The following is a 22,957-nucleotide window of genomic DNA, read 5'->3' on the forward strand; positions in this document are numbered from 1 at the left end:
GACCTCAAGTGATCCACCCACCTCGGCCTCCCAAAGTGCTGAGATTACAGGTGTGAGACATCGGGCCCAGTTGGACCAAAACATTGTTACACAGCATATGACTGTACATTGTACAATGACAATTATATAATATAACATAATATAGTATAGAACAACTTCCCTACAAACACATTTTATAGTTAATTTATTAGAGTTGACCAGGGAGTCCCACTGGTTAAAATTAAGCATTTAATGGATGCAGTAATAATTTACCTTTGGCCAAATTGGACTTGTAACCCTGCTTTAGACATAGTTCAAGCTATAATTATTGCATCCAATTTCTATAGTATATACTTTGGGACCTTGTTCATTCACTCATCAAATGCTGAAAGGATGAGAAACTGATTTCGGAAAGATTATTTTGACCTTGCCTGTGTGAAACTACCTGGATTTACCCATATGGAAGTAAAATAGACTTTGATGATTTTCTATTCTGGGACATGTCCCAGTTATGTTTTCAAAATTTCTTAAGGGAATGTCAAGACTGCTTCCATCTCACCGACCATTAAAGCATACAATCTGCCTAAAATGGCAATAGAGAGTTGAACTTCATGTTGTAGTCAGAAAATAAAATTTAAAATTCTCTGTTGCTCTTTCTTATTTGCTTCCATTTTCCACATTTGGGCCTTTGTTCTCAGGACAAAATAAAACATGTTTTAAGAAAAAGAACCAGCCGTATGAAACTCTCCATTGAATACATTAATTTCAGGGATACTATGAACTGGAAGATATTATTAAATACATCCCATAGTGTCTCAAATATAAAGGCCTGGGGATTTCCTTAAGAACTGGCACATTTTTGCTATTATATCCCATGTGAATATTGTACTTGGTCATCTGTCTGTCTTTGATACACAATCTACTTTAAGCAAATCTCCAGAACTTTATGATACTCATTTTTGTGAACTAATCGTATCCCTTTTTCCTTATTTTCTCTTCACTTTGACTTATTGGGTTATCTTTTGTACTGTTACACTTATTTCTAATACCCCTTTTTCTGGGGGAGGGGTAAATAAATACATGGAAAATAATAATAAATCTCTAGCACTTATCACCCTTGGGAACACTAATAAAAATCAATCTCCTTTCTACTTAGCATTTTTTTCTTTCCATTTCCCATAACACATAGCATTTAGTATATACTCAATACATAGTTATGGTTTGAATAAATAAAACATAGTACAATATAACCAATCATACTTCAAGGAAGTAAACAGAAAGCCCTAATCTTATTTTTTAAATTACACTGAATCTAGCTACAAATCATCCAATCATTTGGACAAAATTATACTCCAAATAGAAGTTTTGCTTTCTCCTTTCCAATTAAAGAGAATTGAAATAGTTGGATTAGTCCATTAATTGCTATAAGAAGATAATTTGACTCTCAGCTACAAAGAAACAACCTAATCAATATCACAAGCCTATATGCTACACTGAAAGCTTTTGGGAAAGTCCTAATAATTTTCAGGAAATATGTCAGAAACACTGAGGCAAAAACTTGGGTCACACTGTACATTTCTTTAGGGTTGTGTTTTGTCATTTACTGTTAGAGTAAATTTGCCCCACATAACCACCTGGAGGGCTTTTAAAACACAATCTAAATTCTAATATTGGGGAGTAGTTTAAGTATGTGTGATGTAGTTTCACATGGTCTCTGGTTTCCTCTGCTTTTGGGGTCCATAATTCCTAATACTTCTGTTTTCCAAGTTTTTAAAAATAGAATTATATACATTTTAAACAGGAAGATTTTTATTTAGAGGCTTTATATTTTATGACATTCTTAATATCTTTCATGATTTTTTGATTGCCAACAATAAATACCCCCATTTTGAAAACCAATGCACACACATGAGAAGAGTAGACATTAAGTAGATAATGGTGGAAATTTTCAACTTGAATTCAGGTCTGCATAAATGTACACACACACACAGACACACACACAGACACTTTATACCTCCCCTTACCTAGTAATGCTAAATACGCAGTATAAATATCTCCATACTCTTGTGGGTATCTACTTAGTACAGACAGTGCCTCTTAGAATATTGGACGCACAAAGTGCTTAAAACTTTTTGCCCAACAAGTGTAACCTTTAGTATCAATATCCATTAATTGTAACTACTTTCATTTGTATAGCTTTGATCAATTTTTAAAAACTCCCACACAATTTGAATTCAGCTGTTTACACTGTTAAAAAGCCAAAGGCTTTGAGAAATTATCAGAGCGGCAATGGCAGCTAGGAAAATCATGATTTAAGTTTCTCTCCAGCTTCCAGCTACCAGGGGCTTATAGTGGTGGGTTTAATTATAAAACCTCTGACTCCCTTAAAGCCAACAGTAATTGGCAGGCACTGTCTTTGAAATTCACAATTGTATGTGTTCTGGAAGGAAACCCAGCTAAGCAAATATAATGTCTTTCTGCTGGCAGATTTGATTTACACAGAAGCCTTTACTTAAACAATTAACAATAGGAAAAGCAATAAATAGAATGCCTTAATTGTTTTTACTTCAGGCTGTCTTTAACTGAGACAAGTGTATGAGTTTATAGTATATTACAGCATATAGCTTCTCTTAATGGCTTCCCTTGGCTTGTAAACTCTGTCAGAGCAATGAACATCTCTTTGCATTCCATTAATGTGTAGATTTATTTTAGGCACCCAGATCTCAATAGCAGTATTATGATCCCCATGGCTCTACTCATAAAATGAGGTTTTCTTACCATGGTGGTGGTTGGTACTAAATAAGGCACATTCTTGATGATTTTTTGAATGTGACATATCATCACTACACCCACAATCCCAACCACTGCCCATCACCTCACGATAAAAGACATTTGAATCATGGATATCAGCACAGGAGGGGGCTCTCAAATCAGTTCCAGGCTTTCAAGTAAAATACCATGCTGTCTTTAATGCAAATCTGAAATCCACTGACTTTAAGTGTCTATTATGAACAGGGGGTTATTTGAGAAGTAAATGGTATGTATTGGGGAATGAGCTGTGATGGGGAAAGAGAAAATAGCAATATTAGCTTTGGATTACCTATTTTCAAACTGGAAAAGGGAATGAGAGTAGTCACTAGTTGTGTGGCTGGTTGTGTGCAAATCACTGAACCTCACTAAGACAATTGTAACCCTGGAGTTCGTATCTTCATCTGTGTTACATTAAGGCTACCTCTTCCTAGCACATCATGATTCCCCTCAATCAACACTTTATTTAATTTAATTGAAGAAAGTATAAATGTGAAAGTAAGGTGGAGGGCAGAAGAGAGAAATTATGATACCTCCAATGCTAGACTCTTCAATGCTTCTACAATTAAACTTTACCCGAGATTGGTAAACCTCAGAAGTTCGACTGAGATTAAAGTGCTGCTGTAGATGAGCCTGTCTTTCTCTGTGTTTAGTGACTCCATATATGTGTACTTGTTGTTTATTTGAGGAGAACCTTAGTAAGATCCTCTGAAGATGGCATGGTTGTGTGGAAACTTTCATCCAATAAAATACTTTATTATGTTTCTTTTAATATTTCAAGAAGGCCTATTAATTTTGTCATCTCTTCCCTTTAATTCTGAAATGCTGAGAAGATTATGTGTAATCAAAAATGTCTGGAAAAGTGCCCAATAATGATTTCTCTTATTCACTAGCAATTTGTGGACATTTATTACTTGGAACTGTGATCTTTAATTGACAGTCTTTCCTGGATTGACTTTTCTTAAAAACACTGCCCAACTCATAATATTACCTAAATTAAATGGAGAAACATTGTCTTTGACCCATCTGAGTTTAAAAGATAATTTACAAGTTAGTCCCACCCAGTCTCTAAAAGAAGGGATTTCATTGTTCTCAAAAGGTGATGAGGCTCAAGAGAAGATAAAACTGAGTAAAGAAAATTGAGACTCCTTTTTTTAAAAAAATGAAGATGAGTAAACTAAATTGTGAATCATTATTTAAATTAATGATAGACCAAAGGACTTGTTTTCACCATTTGATTCCATTAATATTGATTTCATGTAAATGCAGAAACACAGCAGGAATTATGATACTAGAACATTGTGGATAATGCAGTGACTACAGGCATATAGATAGGAAAAAAGAAAATACTCGGGTTTTTGTTTTCATACATAGTTTTACTTAACTAGAAATAATTATTCTTTTGCGTGTGTTCAAATTTATTTTATTTTTTATTTTACCTATCTAAATATAAAAAATACTATCATCTGATTCTCTTCTTTCATGTGAAATTTTGTTTTGTTTTGACTTTTAATACCTGTGAAGCTTTTAAATATTTTGTCTTTGCATCTCTTCTGTGAAATTGTAAAAGTTCTCAACTGATGATGGAGGAGCTCCTGTATTAAACCCAAAGGGGAAGTCTGAACTACAAAATGCTGTGGAGGAAATGTTACCATATCTCTTCTAAATTTAGAATTAATTAGTCCCGAAAATAGTTGAATGTCATATTCACTGTCTTTGGCCTTCCCATGCTTTCTGAGTTCCCCATCATCATCAGCTCATGGCAATTATACTTAGTAATGCTATGTTCATTTCTTGCAGGGCACTAGAAAAATGGGGACACTTGTTTTTGTTCTTTGCTAAAGTATGAACTGGTAAAGAAAAGGAAAGGTATGAAAATTGTACGTCAGCTTATGGTCCCTGTGTGATTTATGTAATCAATTGATTGTAAGATCCATCAAACAGAACAATGGAAGCCAATTCACAGAAATTATAATATATGCAATCTTTACTCCATAGCTGGCCTATACAAATTGGTATTAAAAGTACTATAAGCATAATAATTAAGCAAAAGATGTAATCAAACTATCGCAAATGATAGAGTTATAAACAGTTTAAAAATCCATGCCAAAATGTTCAACCTCATTATAATCAAAGTAATGCATATTAAACAATGAGTTAGCATGTTGTGCTTATGAAATTAGTGAAGATTTTTTAAACAAGATCAGCTTGTGAGGGAGAAGCACTGCTAGAATGAAAGGGAATTGGCATCACTCTTGGAAAAGCGATTTGGCAATAATGAGATTTAAAATGCTCGTAATCTCTTAGTAATTTCAGTTCTAGAAAGTTTTTCTGAGAAAATAACCCTTACTACGGAAAAAGCTATAGAGTTGTTCATCTTTCTGCCATATAAAAATATTTTTAAAAGCTGTGTACAACAGGGCTGGGCGTGGTGGCTCACGCCTGTAATCTCTGCACTTTGGGAAGCCAAGGCAGGCAGATCACGAGGTCAAGAGATCGAGACCATCCTGGCCAACACTGTGAAACCCCATCTGTACTAGAAATACAAAAATTAGCCAAGCGTGGTGGTGCGCGCCTGTAGACCCAGATACTCGGGAGAATTGCTTGAACCTGGGAGGCAGAGGTTGCAGTGAGCCAAGATTGCGCCACTGCACTCCTGCCTGGCGACAAAGAGAGACTGTCTCAAAACAACAACAACAACAACAAAAAAACTATATACAACATAAATGTTCAGCAATAAACAAATGACTAAACTATAACTGAATAGATGTCATTTTTGTTCATTCATTTAAAATGATTAGGCAGAAGTTATATTAAAAAGGGACGTGGTTATATTAGTGAAAAAAGCTGGATATATTATGTACATTATCATTTCAGTTATGTAAAGCAAACATGTAGAATGTATATAAATAAAAATTGAAAGGAAATACAACATATTTTGTGTTTTTAAGGTGATGGAAAATATGAATGAATTTTTAATATGTATTTCACAGTTCTCTCACATTACATAATATTCATGTTTTCTTTTGCAACAAAAAGATGTTTAATAAATTAAAAGTACATAAAAGAATACAGGAGGAATGAACCATCAACATGGATTCACAACAGCAATCAATATGGATCCAACCCTTTCACAACAGTGAGTCAATATGGATCCAACCCTCATGATTAATCGCACAGCAATTGAATTTTCACTGGCCTTTTCAAAATTGTCATCTCTCTGAATGTTGACAATTGCATTGCTTTCTAGAAAATACTATAGTGCCTAATCTCTGAGGAATTAGAATTACACCTATCCTGTTTAATAGCTAAACTAAACTAAAGAGGAATACACATAGTCAACAAAAGCTTCTTTAAAAATAACAAGTACTTCACATGGCATAATTATCAGTGAACGCTTACTGAACAGCTGTAATTAGATTTACATTCTAAAACACTGTCCACATTTTTCTTTCAAAAGAAAAACATCAACTTATACTCATTAGCATGTTTCAAAATATATTTTAATTATACTAAAAGTTATCCAACATTTTAAAAATAACTACTTTCTAAATACTAAGGGTCTTCTCATTAGGACTTAGAAATTATTAAGTGAATTTTTAGACACACAAATGGAACAAAAACATTTAAAATGCCACTTACCTGACATGCTTCTTTTTTTAGAGAAATCTTTATCTAGCCATAAGACAAATATATAGATTAAAAATCCTCCTACAAACTTCTTTCCTAGGTATGTTGCTATGTTATGTTAAAAGCAGCATGACAGTAAAACTTATCTTTATCTGTGCCTCAGATTCTTTTCTCTTCTGTTTCTTAAAATCTTTTGTGTGTACTTTGTTTCAGTTACAAACAGGAAATGTGGTGAAGGAGGTGTCTTGAGTTTTGATCTGAAAACAGTCGACTTAAATTGTGTAACGTGGGAAGAAAAATCCCACATGCCTTTGTAATCTGACATTTGAATTTTTATCAATACCTGAGTCTAATTGAAAAATAAATAAATAAAGGTATGAATTAAACTAGAAAGGATCTTCCTATCTCTGGAGAGAATCCAGTCAGCTCTTCACAAGTAAATTCACATGGAAACAAAATAAGATACACTAAACTGATGAGTAAATAGTAAGCAACCCCTGGGTGTGCTCAGCTATTGTATTTTCTTGAGCCATGATGGAGGACAGGGAGTTAATATTTTTTGGGCACTTAGTATGTATCAGTTGCCTTCTATACTTTCGCTTAATGGGAGGCTAGATGCCTGTCTTATTTCCTGACAATCCTCACCTTGTCAGCATGAGTTTCTCTGTCCAATCTAGAGCCACCTGACAACAAGCTCCTGCTCTCAACCACCACCCAGAGTCTTAATAGCAGCAGTTCTTACATGCTGGTATACATAAGTATGCTATATGATGCTAGTTTAAAATCCTGGGCCCATCTGAATCAGACTATTTAGGGTGAAGCACTAGAATCTGCACTTTAACAAGCAGATTTTCTGAGTGCATTTTAAATTACATATATTGTATATGATAAACTATTTTAATATAGATGTTCTGGACAATGCTTTCGGAAACTCATGTGGAATAGAATCTATCTTATTCATTATTACAATTTCATAACTAGAATTATGCACACCGGCACACTGTAGGTCTCAATAAATACTCTCAGTGATTGAAAAAACAAAACAATGAGTGGCTTGTGTTTTCTTTTACCTCCATTATAGAAAATAACGCCCTAGTAAGCAAAATACAGTGCATCTTATCCTTTGGACAAAGCTAGCTAAACACTAACAAATTTTTCCATTTCAATCACTTCCCCTCGAATATTTTTTGGTGAATCATTGACTCAGGGGCTGTAAAACTGAAAGAGACCTTGGAGATTCTCTGGTCTAATCTTCCTTAAAAGGCATTTTTAAAGTATGTTCCATAGAACGCTCGGTCTTTAAGAAACTCAGAAGACAAATGTTTCTTCAACAAATACATTTGGAAAATCTATATAGCTTTATTTTTGCCTCCGCAGATACATATTAAAGGCTTAGGTAAGTCCTGTGAAAAGGAAACCCAAACAATATTTTTATGGGAGTTTTTCTAAACTTATTTGACCAGAGGACTCTCTATTCAGCAGCTAACCATGAGCAAAGTGACAGGTTTTATGACGCAGGCCTGGATGCTCACAGAACAAGACTTCAGGTAACAGCAGCCTCAGGTTCATGCAGGGATCAGAGGACAACAAAGAATCAGAAGGTTTCATCCTAGAATTAAATGGAACATAGGGAGGAAGACTGCTGAAAAGTTGAATCCCAGACATTCAGGAGGGTTCGGGCACATGATAAATCAGTTTGAGAGGAGAGGGCCTAGTTATGGCCTTGAGGAATTGAGCTTTGGTCCTGAAAGAGGGTAACTGGTAAGAAAAGTAGAAGTCCTAGGCTCAAGAAAGAACTACAGAGGTTACCTAAGCAACACCTTGGAATATGGGCAAAGTCGACGCCCACAACTGGAGTATACAGAGGACATTGGAAAGAGAAAGAATTTCAGGACTGGAAATTTGGGTGCTGGCATTCCTTTGTTAGAACAAAATTATCACAGAGGATGGGGAAAGAAGGAAGGAAGAAGGAAGGAATTGCAGAATTTTCTGGAATTCTGCAATTCCAGAAAAACGGTGTTTAATTATTATTGGCTGTGAATGGAGAGAAGGTCAACTCAGCAAGAATGACTCAGGCAAAAATGCAGAAACTCTGTGGTTTGCTCAGAAGAAGTACCTCTCAGAGCAGCCCAACAGGAAGAGAGACCCAAAGCAAACCCACCTGTTCGGAGAGCAGCTGTCTAAGGGCTTCCCTGCCTCAAGTGTATGCTTTTACACAGACAGCTGCAGGAAGCTGGGGAAGGCAAGAGAAGAGACGTTAGCAAGGATATGTCCTGCTTCAGAGAGAGCCTGAAGTACCTGTTGAGTGATTACCTTATGGTTTAAAAGGGTTAATGTACATCCTATGCATGATTGACATCTCTAAATGGTCAAAACTTAGGCTAATAAATCTGAACCACTTCACAGTTTCTAATTATTATAGTATTTTTGAAAAGTGATCTTCATTACAATGTTCCATTCCATAGATTTAAATAATCTATGGAGATATAACAAGATCGTTCAAGGTCACGCAGGAAGCCCGTGCCTGCACATTAGTTAGTTCCATAGACGTTTGAAATTTGCCAGGAAAAAAAAAATAGCTTTTCATTTAAATATAGATAGCTGAGCACATGGAAACATTATCAGAATATAAACAAGCATATGGATATGTATTTGTTATAAAATATATTAGAAAGTGCATTCAGAGATTTGAATGACGGCCTCATGAGCCACGTTTAAATAATAAATAAACATGAGGCCTCTGTAGTACTTTTTAAGGAGATGGGTTACCAAAAGGGAATTTCAAAGATAGCTAGACGAAGCAGAAATGTCTCGACAAGCTTAAAGCAGTTAGAGATGTTGTAGGAAATTTTGGGGGGAGGTTTTGATGGGCACCTGTCAAGAAATAAAAATATTAAGGCCAACAAAATTGAGGTTTTGTTGCCAACAGAAAATGAAAAACATGTCAGAATGGCAGCTGCCATTCAGAGTTTCAGAAAAATGGGTCAGAGTGTAGAAAGAGGCCCGGTTTTTCAAACTTCTTTTTTAATGATCATCTGTCATTTTTATAATTAATTTTCATCACCATAATGTATTTTCTTATATCTCTCTGTGTGTATATATATACACACATATATATACACACACACACACACATATATATATATATATAGAGAGAGAGAGAGAGAGGGAGAGAGTCTGAGGGTTTCTAAGCTGCTGAATAGATATATTTACAAATGTATTTAGCTATTGTTTAAATTACTTACAATAGCATGCACCAGTGTTATAACTGGAATAAAAGATATGCCCTTATTTTAAAGGCTCTTTATAATATCTGTTTTATTGAAACACTACTTACCTCTCTGTAGTTTTTATTTATTCGGGTGAGTTGCTGTTTAGTCATACTGAAGCTAGTACAAAGTAAGCAAACCGCTTGATGAGAGAAAGGAGCGGACGGGCCACCTGTGCTATCAATTATGCTATTTTCACCTGTGAAATTATTCAAAATTATTCAAAATTGATTATGAGGTTGCAGTTGCCGCTGATTAGACTATATTAGGATTTATATTTTCATTGAGTTTAGACTATGAGGTCCTCCAGAAAGCACAATTATTCAGACAAAAAAGATAAAAGCAAAGTAAAAGCAATAGAACAATGCATAGACTTAGCATCAGATTTTTCTATCTTTTTATTACAAGTATCGTGCCTTACACAACCAGAAGTCTTAAAAATTAAACACTAAAAATAAAACCGTAGACACAAAAACTTCAGAAACAGTAGAGAAAAATGTCTAATATGAGGTAGTCTGTTTTCCTATATGTGAGAGGCTTAAGTATCCAGGTTTTCTAGAAGACAACAATTTGCCCCATTATACCACTTTCTAGGTAGTGCTCTGGAGGGAATACTATCAGCAAACCTAAAGCATTCTGAGAAATCTTGGTCTCATTTGAAACACAACTGATTCCAACAAAGTAAATCAGCTTATTTACCACAGCACTTCTCAGAGATAATATTCAATTTCTCTTCTTAAGGGAAGGCTATGTTACACAGTATTTTAAAAAAGTATTTCATAAGAGTTAACATCCCTTTATTTTTAAAGCATTTTACAAGACTACTGTTATAAAGCATATGTTTTAGGAAACACGGGATCAGGCAACTTTTTCTTCCTGTTGAATTGGCTCTTAGTCTCTGGCCTCCTCTGACATTGAGGGCCTGGCGTACTTGAGGAGCACCATGATAATATCAGCTGTAACACCTGAATGTCAATTTTTGTCATTAGAGATAGTTTTCTTAAGATTAAAAAAGAATGAGTCCTTACAACTCAAATGCCCTAGGACACAGTTAGCATCCTCAGAATATCTTACACAGTGAGTCTAGTTCTAGTGAGTCCTCTACCAAATGAGATATATGATAGATTAATTTTGATTAAAATAAGAGACTTGGTGCTAGACTATTTTTAGGAAAAGGAAAATTTTAGTTGAAGGACCCCAGGGAATAGGAGCACTGAGTGGAAGCAGGAACACTAAGAAGTGAGGCACCAGTCAGGGTTCTGGCCGGCAACAGATGATAACAGTCAAACGGGTGGTAGAATGAGTTAAATGAAGAGAATACATTTACGACAGTGCAGGCAGGGCTAGCAGGAAGCAAAGGGAAAGTGAAGCACTTCTGGGTTAACAATAGAGGGAGCCAATGACCACCCATGGCTCGAAAATCTTGGCGGAGCATCAGTAACTGGAAACCAGCAAGTAGCCATGGCAGAGCTGCCTGACAGGAGCTATGGCTTTCAGAAAAACGAAAACAAAAACAAAAGTGAAACAACAACAACAAAAACCAGCCATTGCCATGTTACAAGCCAGCAAGAAGAGAACTGTGGGAAAAAAAATCTCAATTTTGCTCTCCTCTGCCTTCCATTCTTCCACCCATTTCCTCATTGGCCAAACCCAGCAGTCAGAGGAAAAGGCAGCCCTGATGATGCAGTCTGTAGAAGTTGCCCTTGCAAGGCTCAAAGATGGGTAAAGAAGAAGAGAGAGTGGACCTGGAGTGATAAACATGTGAGTAAGATGTGCATAGAATGAGCTTAAGTTTAGATAATTACCCTCTGTTCTGCCTAACATGGATTTCAAAATGTTAGAGGTACACTAATTTTCCAGAGCACAGAAGAGTAAATAAGAGCAACTTATTTTTATATATTGAACTAGATTCATCAGGGCAATTTTACTGACCTTAAAAGAATACCTGAGATGTCTTAATTAACATTTAGCTGGTTCTGCATAATAGAACAAAACTAAGAATAAAATTTGTCCGTAGATTGTACAAAAATGCTGGTAGGAGGGATATAATAATGGAAACTATATACAAAAATTTCCCAGTGTTTAAGAAAGATATGAATTTTTAGAGTGAGAAGACTCAGAGACAGAGAGAATGAAAAAACGATAAGGTCAATGTTATAGATGGTTAGTATTTGAGGAATCTAAATTAAAGGTTTATGAGAATATTTTGTACTATTCTTGCAATTGTTTTGAAAACTCTGAATTATGCCAAAATGAAAGTTTTCAAATATATGTAAATTACTTAGAACAGTGTCTGGTACCTGTGAAATGCTCAGTAAGTCCTAGATGCTAATGTTGTCCATATTACCCTGATAATAAAATCAGATAAAGGCATTACAAGACAAGATAACTACAGATGAATTCTTCCTCATAAACACAGATAGCAAAAATTTTAAACAAAAGGTTAGCAAGTTGAATCTACCAATGCAATAAAAGGATAATATATAGTGACTGAGTGAGGTTTATCCCAGGAATAAAAAGGTGGTCCAATATTAGAAAATCAATCAATGTAAATTAGCATATTAACAGACTAAAAAATGAACAAACAAAAAAACATGTGATCATCTTAATAGTAGAAAAATGATTTGGCAAAATCATTAAGCTCTAAATTAAGCTCTGAGAAAACTAGGAATAGAGACTTCCTCAACATAATTCAGAGTATTTACAAAAAAACCCTACAACTCACATCATCTTTAATTGTGAAATACCAAATGTTTTCTGCCTAAAATAGGTACAAGGCAAGAATATTCACCCTCACCACTTTAATTCAACATTGTACTGGAAGTTCTAGCCCAAGCAATAAGTAAAGAAATTAAATGCATTTGAATTAGAAATGAGGAAAAACTGACTTACAGATGATGTGATTCTAGGGAATCTACAAAAATACCTGCTAGAACTAATTACCAGGTATAGCATAGTGTCAGGATACAAGAATGATATACAAAAATATTGATTTTATTTATAATACTGGCAGCAAACAATCAGAAATTGAAATTAAATTAGAACAGAAATGAGATCAGTAGGTTTGGGGGGTAGAGACTGACTACAAAAGATCACAAGGAAATTTTGGGGGAAAATTTTAAAAAGTGAATTTTTACTGTATCTAAAGTATACCTCAATAAATCTCACTTTTAAAACGCTAAGAAAAAAATAATCTATGAGTCCATATTGGTAAACAAACTAACAAACGACTGAATAAATGAAAAGGGAAAATTATTTCTTAGAATAGAATGCCAACTAAAAATTGAAAAAAGAATGATGGAGTTAGAAAATCTACCATTTTACAACTATCAAATTAGTAACTGATTCAGAAAAAGATTTGTCATTAGATGCTAAAGTAATATGTGAATAATTAATGAGCAAGGAGATATTTATCCAGTCTCAAAATGTCTTCCTACAAATTATTTATTAATTTAAAAAATCCATTAACTTCATGGTAGAGAAATCTAACAGATACAACCTTAACTAAGTATCAAAGTTAGTGTTACCAATAATGGGGCAAACCAAAATCATTCGTCTCCTGATATAGTGCACTGACAAGTATTTTTCTGGTATTCTTGTGAAAATTGCCAAACGTTAACCAATCATGAAGTCTCAGACATGTCCAAACTGAGAGGTATAACACAAAAATAGCTGACCCACATCCCTCAAAAACATCAAGATCAAGAATGACAAAAAATGCTGATTAAATGTTCCAGATTAAAGCAAACTAAGGAGACACAACAAGTGAAGGTAAGGCATAATCTTACATTGGATCCTGGGCTGTGGGGAAAAATAACTATAAAGAACATTATTGGGACACTTGCCAAACTTTTAATACAGACAAGTAGATAACAATATTATATCAATGTTAAATTTTCTGATTTTCATAGTAGTATAATGGTTATGACATAAAAAGTCTTTGATCTTAGGAAATATATACTAAGGATTGAGAGATTAAGGAGTATAATCTCTGAAATTTACAATCAACTTCAAAATACATGCAAAGAAAGAAGGAGGAAGAGAGAGCAAATGATATATTCACCCCAAAGCAAAGGGGGGAAAATGCTAATGACTCGTATATTTGGATAAAGGGTATATGCAACAACTTTGTACTATCAATTTATGTGCTATGGTTTAGCTACAGTTCAAAAGAAAAGTTACAATGTTAAGCTTTTAACTTATTTTATTTTTATTTATATTTTTTGAGACAAGATTTCATTATGTTGCCCAGTCTGTTCTCAAACTCCTGTCTTCAAGTGATCATCCTGCCTCAGCCTCCCCAAGTGCAGATATTACAGGTGTGAGTGACCACTCCCAGTCAACTGTTAATAATTAAAAGACAATTAAATCAGCAAATCAAGCACCCAACTCAATAAGTTATAGATCTATAAAATAAATCTAAAGAAAATTAATATATTAATTGGTCAAGATAAAAGCAATAATAAATTAGAAAACAATAAAAAATTCCTGCTAATAAATAGATCTAAAGACCTAATTTTTGAGACCTCAGCATTGAAATAGATAAATTATTGGCTATTCAAGTATAGTTACAATGGAGAAAGTACAGATATGCAATACAAGAAATGAGAATGGGAAAATAATATAAAAAGGAAATTGACAAGATTATAAGTGTACATTGTTTAACTCCAGGCAAATGTATTTGAAGACCTAGTTGATAGATAAGATTTCTTAGAAAAATATAAATAATCAAAACTGACCCCATTAGAAGACATCTAAACAGGAAAATTCTCATGAAATTGAGAAAAATTATAGTAAGGATCTACTCATTAAAATGTGACAACTCTTCACTATTGGGAATCTTTTTAGTGTTTCGATACTGAACATGATGCCAATTTGGCTCAAGGCAGAGGTTCAGTATAGATGTATATTTGGATAAGCATTTAATTATAGAGACAAGTATGTAGAAAAGATCACTATTATCGTGTTAAAGAAATAACCTTCAAATATTCTGTATTTTTAATCAAAATTATATATATAATTTTATATATAAGTCAAATAGAAGGAGAGTGATTTTCTTCTGGTAATAGTGGCGTGAATAGATTATAGAATTTCCCTTTGCAGAAAGCAAGTATAAAACTGGGGGGAAATATCTTAAACAACTATCTGGAAATTGATCAAAGGCAAACAACAAGTTGTAAAATGTTTATTCTTGGAATACTGCTGCAGTTTCAGGTAAGAATGCTGTAGTACATGGCCTTCTAGCCTGGGCTGCTCACATCCTCTCTCCCCTCCTTTGTCCTTTATCCTACATTGCTTGGTAGGGTGGCATCCTTGATTTGGAGTCGGGCAAGAGTAACACGTGAAAACCCATATATTGCTGGCTAAAAGTGGCAGTCTCCATTAGTAATGAATGTTCAAAGACCATAATTTTGCTAGTTCAAAGTTGCAGATCTGGTTTTGGAGAAAGGGCTCACCAGACACAAATTTAATGGTAAGAGATTTAGCAGGCGTAAGGTAAGCTATCCACACATCCCTGTCTATCTGCTAAACTATGCATGTTGTGGAAGAAACCCAAGAAGGCCCATGGAAGAAAGAAAGCCATGGCAGACACGAAAGCTGGCTGCAACTTTGAATGTTTTCCTTCAGTCCACACATAGCTTAGTAAACAATGGATGGGGAAGGCTTGGGGAATTGAGGTGTCTGCTGAAATCACTGGCTGACCACTAAACTATACAGACACAGGGGTTGCTGCAAGGAAACAAGACTAAGAAATAAGTTAAAAAATTCTCAGTGGAAGCATTGTTGGCCTCACTTTGTGGGGAAAATAAATTATGTAGTTTTAAGTTGAAGCAAGTTACTAAAACACACACATATGCACAAACACACACACACAAACCAGTGCACCTTTGAAAAATAAAATTGCAGAAGTGCAACAATCTATTATTTAAAATTTTAATTTTCACATATACATTACAAGTTATGCAAAGAAATAGAAGAGTATGACCCATGCTCAGGAAAAAAAAAAAAAAAAAAAGGAAAAAAACAGACCATAGAAACCGACTCTGAGGAACAGAGATGTTGAATTTAGCAGGCAACGACTTCAAAGCAAATTTACAAATTTGTTGAAAGAATTTTAAAAAATATATTCAAGGAATTGAAAGGAAATAACCACTCAACGAGTTAATTAATGGAAAATTCAGCATAAAAATATAAACTACACAAGAGCACCAAACTGAAATTTTAGAATTGAAAAGTATAATAATTAAGACTTAAAAAATTCACTAGGTGAACTCAACAGCATAGTTCAGATTACAGAAGACTCAGTAATTTAGAAGATAGATTAATAGAAACTGTGCAATCCAAAGCTCTAGGAAAAAAAGGGTTGAACAAAAGGAATAGAGTCGCAGAGATCTACCAGACAGTTTCAAGAATTCCAGCACATGTTTATTGGGGATTATAAAAGGAGGGGAGAGAAAGGGAAAGAAAATCATCGGAAAATATAATGGCTGAAAACTTTGCATTTTGATGAAAAACATTTACTTCCAGACCCAAGGAACTCAATGAACACCAACAAATACACTCATAAAGGGAAACATACCTAGACACAACAAAAATCGAGAGAATTCACTGCTAGCTGACCTTACCTACAGGGAAAAACAAGGGAAGTTCTTTGGGCTGATAGAAAGGACACAGTAACTCAGATCCACAGGAAGAAATGTAGATCACAAGAAATATTTGAGTAAATGAAAAGATTGTATGTGTGTACTTATACCTTTTCTTATCATTTCTTAATTTCTTTTTGTATCCTTTCTTAATTTCTTTTTGTATCCTTTCTTAATTTCTTTAAAATCAGAACATTGTTTAAAGTAATAACTATAACACAGTATTGTTCAGTTTATTTGTGGTGATTTCGTATGTATGACATTAATAACACAAAGGGATGGGGAAAGATAAAATGGAGCTTCACTGGTACAAATTTGCTGTGTTTTACTAGAGTTAAGTCAGTACTAATTTTAAATGAATTGTGAAAGTTAAAGATAAATACTTCAATCTCTAGAGCAACTAATTTTTTAAAATCATAAAAAAAAAAAAGACAGTCAAGTCAGGCATGGTGACACACGCCTGCAGTCTCAGCTACTCCAGAGGCTGAGCCGGAGGATCCCTTGAATCCACGAGTTCAAGGCTACAGCAAGCTGGGAACACACCACTGCACTCAAGGCTGGGTGACAGAACGAGATCCTGTCTCAAAAAAATATAGCCAAAATATTAACAGAAGAGTTAAAAATGATATTCAAAACTACCAAAGAAGACAGTAATGAAAGAATAGAGAAACAAAAAAGACATTAGATATATAGAAAACAAATAGCAAAGGAGCGCAGCTCATCGCCAGCAACGGATCAAAGCTGGACGGAGAATGACTTTGACGAGATGAGAGAAGAAGGCTTCAGTCCATCAAATTTCTCAGAGCTAAAGGAGGAATTACGTACCCAGCGCAAAGAAACTAAAAATCTTGAACAAAAAGTGGAAGAATTGATGGCTAGAGTAATTAATGCAGAGAAGGTCCTAAACGAAATGAAAGAGATGAAAACCATGACACGAGAAATACGTGACAAATGCACAAGCTTCAGTAACCGACTCGATCAACTGGAAGAAAGAGTATCTGCGATTGAGGATCAAATGAATGAAATGAAGCGAGAAGAGAAACCAAAAGAACAAAGAAGAAAAAGAAATGAACAAAGCCTGCAAGAAGTATGGGATTATGTAAAAAGACCAAATCTACGTCTGATTGGGGTGCCTGAAAGTGAGGGGGAAAATGGAACCAAGTTGGAAAACACTCTTCAGGATATCATCCAGGAGAACTTCCCCAACCTAGTAGGGCAGGCCAACATTCAAATCCAGGAAATACAGAGAACGCCACAAAGATACTCCTCGAGAAGAGCAACTCCAAGACACATAATTGCCAGATTCACCAAAGTTGAAATGAAGGAAAAAATCTTAAGGGCAGCCAGAGAGAAAGGTCGGGTTACCCACAAAGGGAAGCCCATCAGACTAACAGCAGATCTCTCGGCAGAAACTCTCCAAGCCAGAAGAGAGTGGGGGCCAATATTCAACATTCTTAAAGAAAAGAATTTTAAACCCAGAATTTCATATCCAGCCAAACTAAGTTTCATAAGTGAAGGAGAAATAAAATCCTTTACAGATAAGCAAATGCTTAGAGATTTTGTCACCACTAGGCCTGCCTTACAAGAGACCCTGAAGGAAGCACTCAACATGGAAAGGAACAACCGGTACCAGCCATTGCAAAAACATGCCAAAATGTAAAGACCATCGAGGCTAGGAAGAAACTGCATCAACTAACGAGCAAAATAACCAGTTAATATCATAATGGCAGGATCAAGTTCACACATAACAATCTTAACCTTAAATGTAAATGGACTAAATGCTCCAATTAAAAGACACAGACTGGCAAACTGGATAAAGAGTCAAGACCCATCAGTCTGCTGTATTCAGGAGACCCATCTCACACGCAGAGACATACATAGGCTCAAAATAAAGGGATGGAGGAAGATTTACCAAGCAAATGGAGAACAAAAAAAAGCGGGGGTTGCAATACTAGTCTCTGATAAAACAGACTTTAAACCATCAAAGATCAAAAGAGACAAAGAAGGCCATTACATAATGGTCAAGGGATCAATTCAACAGGAAGAGCTAACTATCCTAAACATATATGCACCCAATACAGGAGCACCCAGATTCATAAAGCAAGTCCTTAGAGACTTACAAAGAGACTTAGACTCCCATACAATAATAATGGGAGACTTCAACACTCCACTGTCAACATTAGACAGATCAACGAGACAGAAAGTTAACAAGGATATCCAGGAATTGAACTCATCTCTGCAGCAAGCAGACCTACTAGACATCTATAGAACTCTCCACCCCAAATCAACAGAATATACATTCTTCTCAGCACCACATGGTACTTACTCCAAAATCGACCACGTAATTGGAAGTAAAGCACTCCTCAGCAAATGTACAAGAACAGAAATTATAACAAACTGTCTCTCAGACCACAGTGCAATCAAACTAGAACTCAGGACTAAGAAACTCAATCAAAACCCCTCAACTACATGGAAACTGAGCAACCTGCTCCTGAATGACTACTGGGTACATAACGAAATGAAGGCAGAAATAAAGATGTTCTTTGAAACCAATGAGAACAAAGATACAACATACCAGAATCTCTGGGACACATTTAAAGCAGTGTGTAGAGGGAAATTTATAGCACTAAATGCCCACAAGAGAAAGCAGGAAAGATCTAAAATTGACACTCTAACATCGCAATTAAAAGAACTAGAGAAGCAAGAGCAAACACATTCGAAAGCTAGCAGAAGGCTAGAAATAACTAAGATCAGAGCAGAACTGAAGGAGATAGAGACACAAAAAACTCTCCAAAAAATCAATGAATCCAGGAGTTGGTTTTTTGAAAAGATCAACAAAATTGACAGACCACTAGCAAGACTAATAAAGAAGAAAAGAGAGAAGAATCAAATCGACGCAATTAAAAATGATAAAGGGGATATCACCACCGACCCCACAGAAATACAAACTACCATCAGAGAATACTATAAACACCTCTACGCAAATAAACTGGAAAATCTAGAAGAAATGGATAATTTCCTGGACACTTACACTCTTCCAAGACTAAACCAGGAAGAAGTTGAATCCCTGAATAGACCAATAGCAGGCTCTGAAATTGAGGCAATAATTAATAGCCTACCAACCAAAAAAAGTCCAGGACCAGATGGATTCACAGCTGAATTCTACCAGAGGTACAAGGAGGAGTTGGTACCATTCCTTCTGAAACTATTCCAATCAATAGAAAAAGAGGGAATCCTCCCTAACTCATTTTATGAGGCCAATATCATCCTGATACCAAAGCCTGGCAGAGACACAACTAAAAAAGAGAATTTTAGACCAATATCCCTGATGAACATCGATGCAAAAATCCTCAATAAAATACTGGCAAACCGGATTCAGCAACACATCAAAGAGCTTATCCACCATGATCAAGTGGGCTTCATCCCTGGGATGCAAGGCTGGTTCAACATTCGCAAATCAATAAACATAATCCAGCATATAAACAGAACCAAAGACAAGAACCACATGATTATCTCAATAGATGCAGAAAAGGCTTTTGACAAAATTCAACAGCCCTTCATGCTAAAAACGCTCAATAAATTCGGTATTGATGGAACGTACCTCAAAATAATAAGAGCTATTTATGACAAACCCACAGCCAATATCATACTGAATGGGCAAAAACTGGAAAAATTCCCTTTGAAAACTGGCACAAGACAGGGATGCCCTCTCTCACCACTCCTATTCAACATAGTGTTGGAAGTTCTGGCTAGGGCAATTAGGCAAGAGAAAGAAATCAAGGGTATTCAGTTAGGAAAAGAAGAAGTCAAACTGTCCCTGTTTGCAGATGACATGATTGTATATTTAGAAAACCCCATTGTCTCAGCCCAAAATCTCCTTAAGCTGATAAGCAACTTCAGCAAAGTCTCAGGATACAAAATTAATGTGCAAAAATCACAAGCATTCTTATACACCAGTAACAGACAAACAGAGAGCCAAATCAGGAATGAACTTCCATTCACAATTGCTTCAAAGAGAATAAAATACCTAGGAATCCAACTGACAAAGGATGTAAAGGACCTCTTCAAGGAGAACTACAAACCACTGCTCAGTGAAATAAAAGAGGACACAAACAAATGGAAGAACATACCATGCTCATGGATAGGAAGAATCAATATCGTGAAAATGGCCATACTGCCCAAGGTAATTTATAGATTCAATGCCATCCCCATCAAGCTACCAACGAGTTTCTTCACAGAATTGGAAAAAACTGCTTTAAAGTTCATATGGAACCAAAAAAGAGCCCGCATCTCCAAGACAATCCTAAGTCAAAAGAACAAAGCTGGAGGCATCACGCTACCTGACTTCAAACTATACTACAAGGCTACAGTAACCAAAACAGCATGGTACTGGTACCAAAACAGAGATATAGACCAATGGAACAGAACAGAGTCCTCAGAAATAATACCACACATCTACAGCCATCTGATCTTTGACAAACCTGAGAGAAACAAGAAATGGGGAAAGGATTCCCTATTTAATAAATGGTGCTGGGAAAATTGGCTAGCCATAAGTAGAAAGCTGAAACTGGATCCTTTCCTTACTCCTTACACGAAAATTAATTCAAGATGGATTAGAGACTTAAATGTTAGACCTAATACCATAAAAATCCTAGAGGAAAACCTAGGTAGTACCATTCAGGACATAGGCATGGGCAAAGACTTCATGTCTAAAACACCAAAAGCAACGGCAACAAAAGCCAAAATTGACAAATGGGATCTCATTAAACTAAAGAGCTTCTGCACAGCAAAAGAAACTACCATCAGAGTGAACAGGCAACCTACAGAATGGGAGAAAATTTTTGCAATCTACTCATCTGACAAAGGGCTAATATCCAGAACCTACAAAGAACTCAAACAAATTTACAAGAAAAAAACAAACAACCCCATCAAAAAGTGGGCAAAGGATATAAACAGACATTTCTCAAAAGAAGACATTCATACAGCCAACAGACACATGAAAAAATGCTCATCATCACTGGCCATCAGAGAAATGCAAATCAAAACCACAATGAGATACCATCTCACACCAGTTAGAATGGCAATCATTAAAAAGTCAGGAAACAACAGGTGCTGGAGAGGATGTGGAGAAATAGGAACACTTTTACACTGTTGGTGGGATTGTAAACTAGTTCAACCATTACGGAAAACAGTATGGCGATTCCTCAAGGATCTAGAACTAGATGTACCATATGACCCAGCCATCCCATTACTGGGTATATACCCAAAGGATTATAAATTATGCTGCTATAAAGACACATGCACTCGTATGTTTATTGCAGCACTATTCACAATAGCAAAGACTTGGAATCAACCCAAATGTCCATCAGTGACAGATTGGATTAAGAAAATGTGGCACATATACACCATGGAATACTATGCAGCCATCAAAAAGGATGAGTTTGTGTCCTTTGTAGGGACATGGATGCAGCTGGAAACCATCATTCTTAGCAATGTATCTCAAGAACAGAAAACCAAACACCGCATGTTCTCACTCATAGGTGGGAACTGAACAATGAGATCACTTGGACTCAGGAAGGGGAACATCACACACAGGGGCCTGTCATGGGGAGGGGGGAGGGGGGAGGGGGGAGGGATTGCATTGGGAGTTATACCTGATGTAAATGACAAGTTGATGGGTGCAGCACACCAACATGGCACAAGTATACATATGTAACAAACCTGCACGTTATGCACATGTACCCTACAACTTAAAGTATAATAATAATAAATAAAAATAAATAAATAAATAAAATAAAATAAAAAAGAAAACAAATAACATAAGGGCAGATAATTTTAACTACAGTCATATGTCACTTAACGACAGGGATACATCTGAGAAATGCATTAGGCGATTTTGTGGTGCAAATATCGTAGAGTGTACTTATGCAAACCTAAATGGTATAGCCTACTACACACCTAGGCTATGTTGTATATAGTCTATTGCTCCTAGACTGCAAACCTATATAGCATGTCACTGTACTGAATATTGTGGGCAAATGTAACACAATGGTATTTTGTGTATCTAAACATATCTAAACACAGTAGAGTTACATTAAAAACACAGTATTATTATCTTATAGGACTACTGTCATACATGCAGTCCATCCTTGCCCAGAATGTCATTATATGGAAAATGACTGTATACTAATGATATTGTTTGGCTCTGTGTCCCTACCTAAATCTCATCTCAGATTGCAGTCCCCACATGTGGAGGGAAGGACCTGGTGGGAGATTATTGGATTATGGAGGTGGTTTCCCTATTCTATTCTCATGATGGTGAGAGAGTTCTCATGAGATCTGATGATTTAAAAGTGTACACTTCCTCTTCACTTGCTCTCCTACTGCCTTGTGAAGAAGGTACCTGCTTCTCCTTTGCCTTCCACTATGATTGTAATTTCCTAAGCCCTCTCCAGCCATGCCAAACTGTGAGTCAAGTAAACCTCTTTTGTTTACAAATTACTCTGTCTCTGTCTTTATAGCAGTGTGGTAATGGACTAATACAACCAATGACACATTAAATGTGAATAGACTGGACACCCAATCAAAAGGCATAGATAGAATGGATTAAAAAACAAGATCTTACTA

General features: G+C 35.7%; 1 protein-coding gene and 1 long non-coding RNA gene across 2 annotated transcripts in view; one reads left to right on the top strand and one right to left on the bottom strand.

Moving 5' to 3' along the window:
• The window catches only part of TRAT1 (T cell receptor associated transmembrane adaptor 1), a 31,987-nt gene extending 25,045 nt beyond the window's left edge, over positions 1-6,942 (bottom strand). Inside the window, exon 1 of the mRNA XM_015129795.3 lies at positions 6,430-6,942. Coding sequence (XP_014985281.1) covers positions 6,430-6,436 — 7 coding nt within the window. The 5' untranslated portion in view covers positions 6,437-6,942. The remainder of the gene's footprint in view (positions 1-6,429) is intronic.
• A 4,150-nt stretch (positions 6,943-11,092) lies between these two features.
• LOC144339543 (uncharacterized) overlaps positions 11,093-22,957 on the top strand; it is a 52,475-nt gene continuing 40,610 nt past the window's right edge. The window contains exon 1 of the long non-coding RNA XR_013414582.1: positions 11,093-11,447. This is a non-coding gene — a long non-coding RNA (uncharacterized LOC144339543). The remainder of the gene's footprint in view (positions 11,448-22,957) is intronic.

The sequence above is a fragment of the Macaca mulatta genome, chromosome 2 (assembly GCF_049350105.2).
Source record: "Macaca mulatta isolate MMU2019108-1 chromosome 2, T2T-MMU8v2.0, whole genome shotgun sequence".
In the NCBI taxonomy this organism is placed as follows: domain Eukaryota; kingdom Metazoa; phylum Chordata; class Mammalia; order Primates; family Cercopithecidae; genus Macaca; species Macaca mulatta.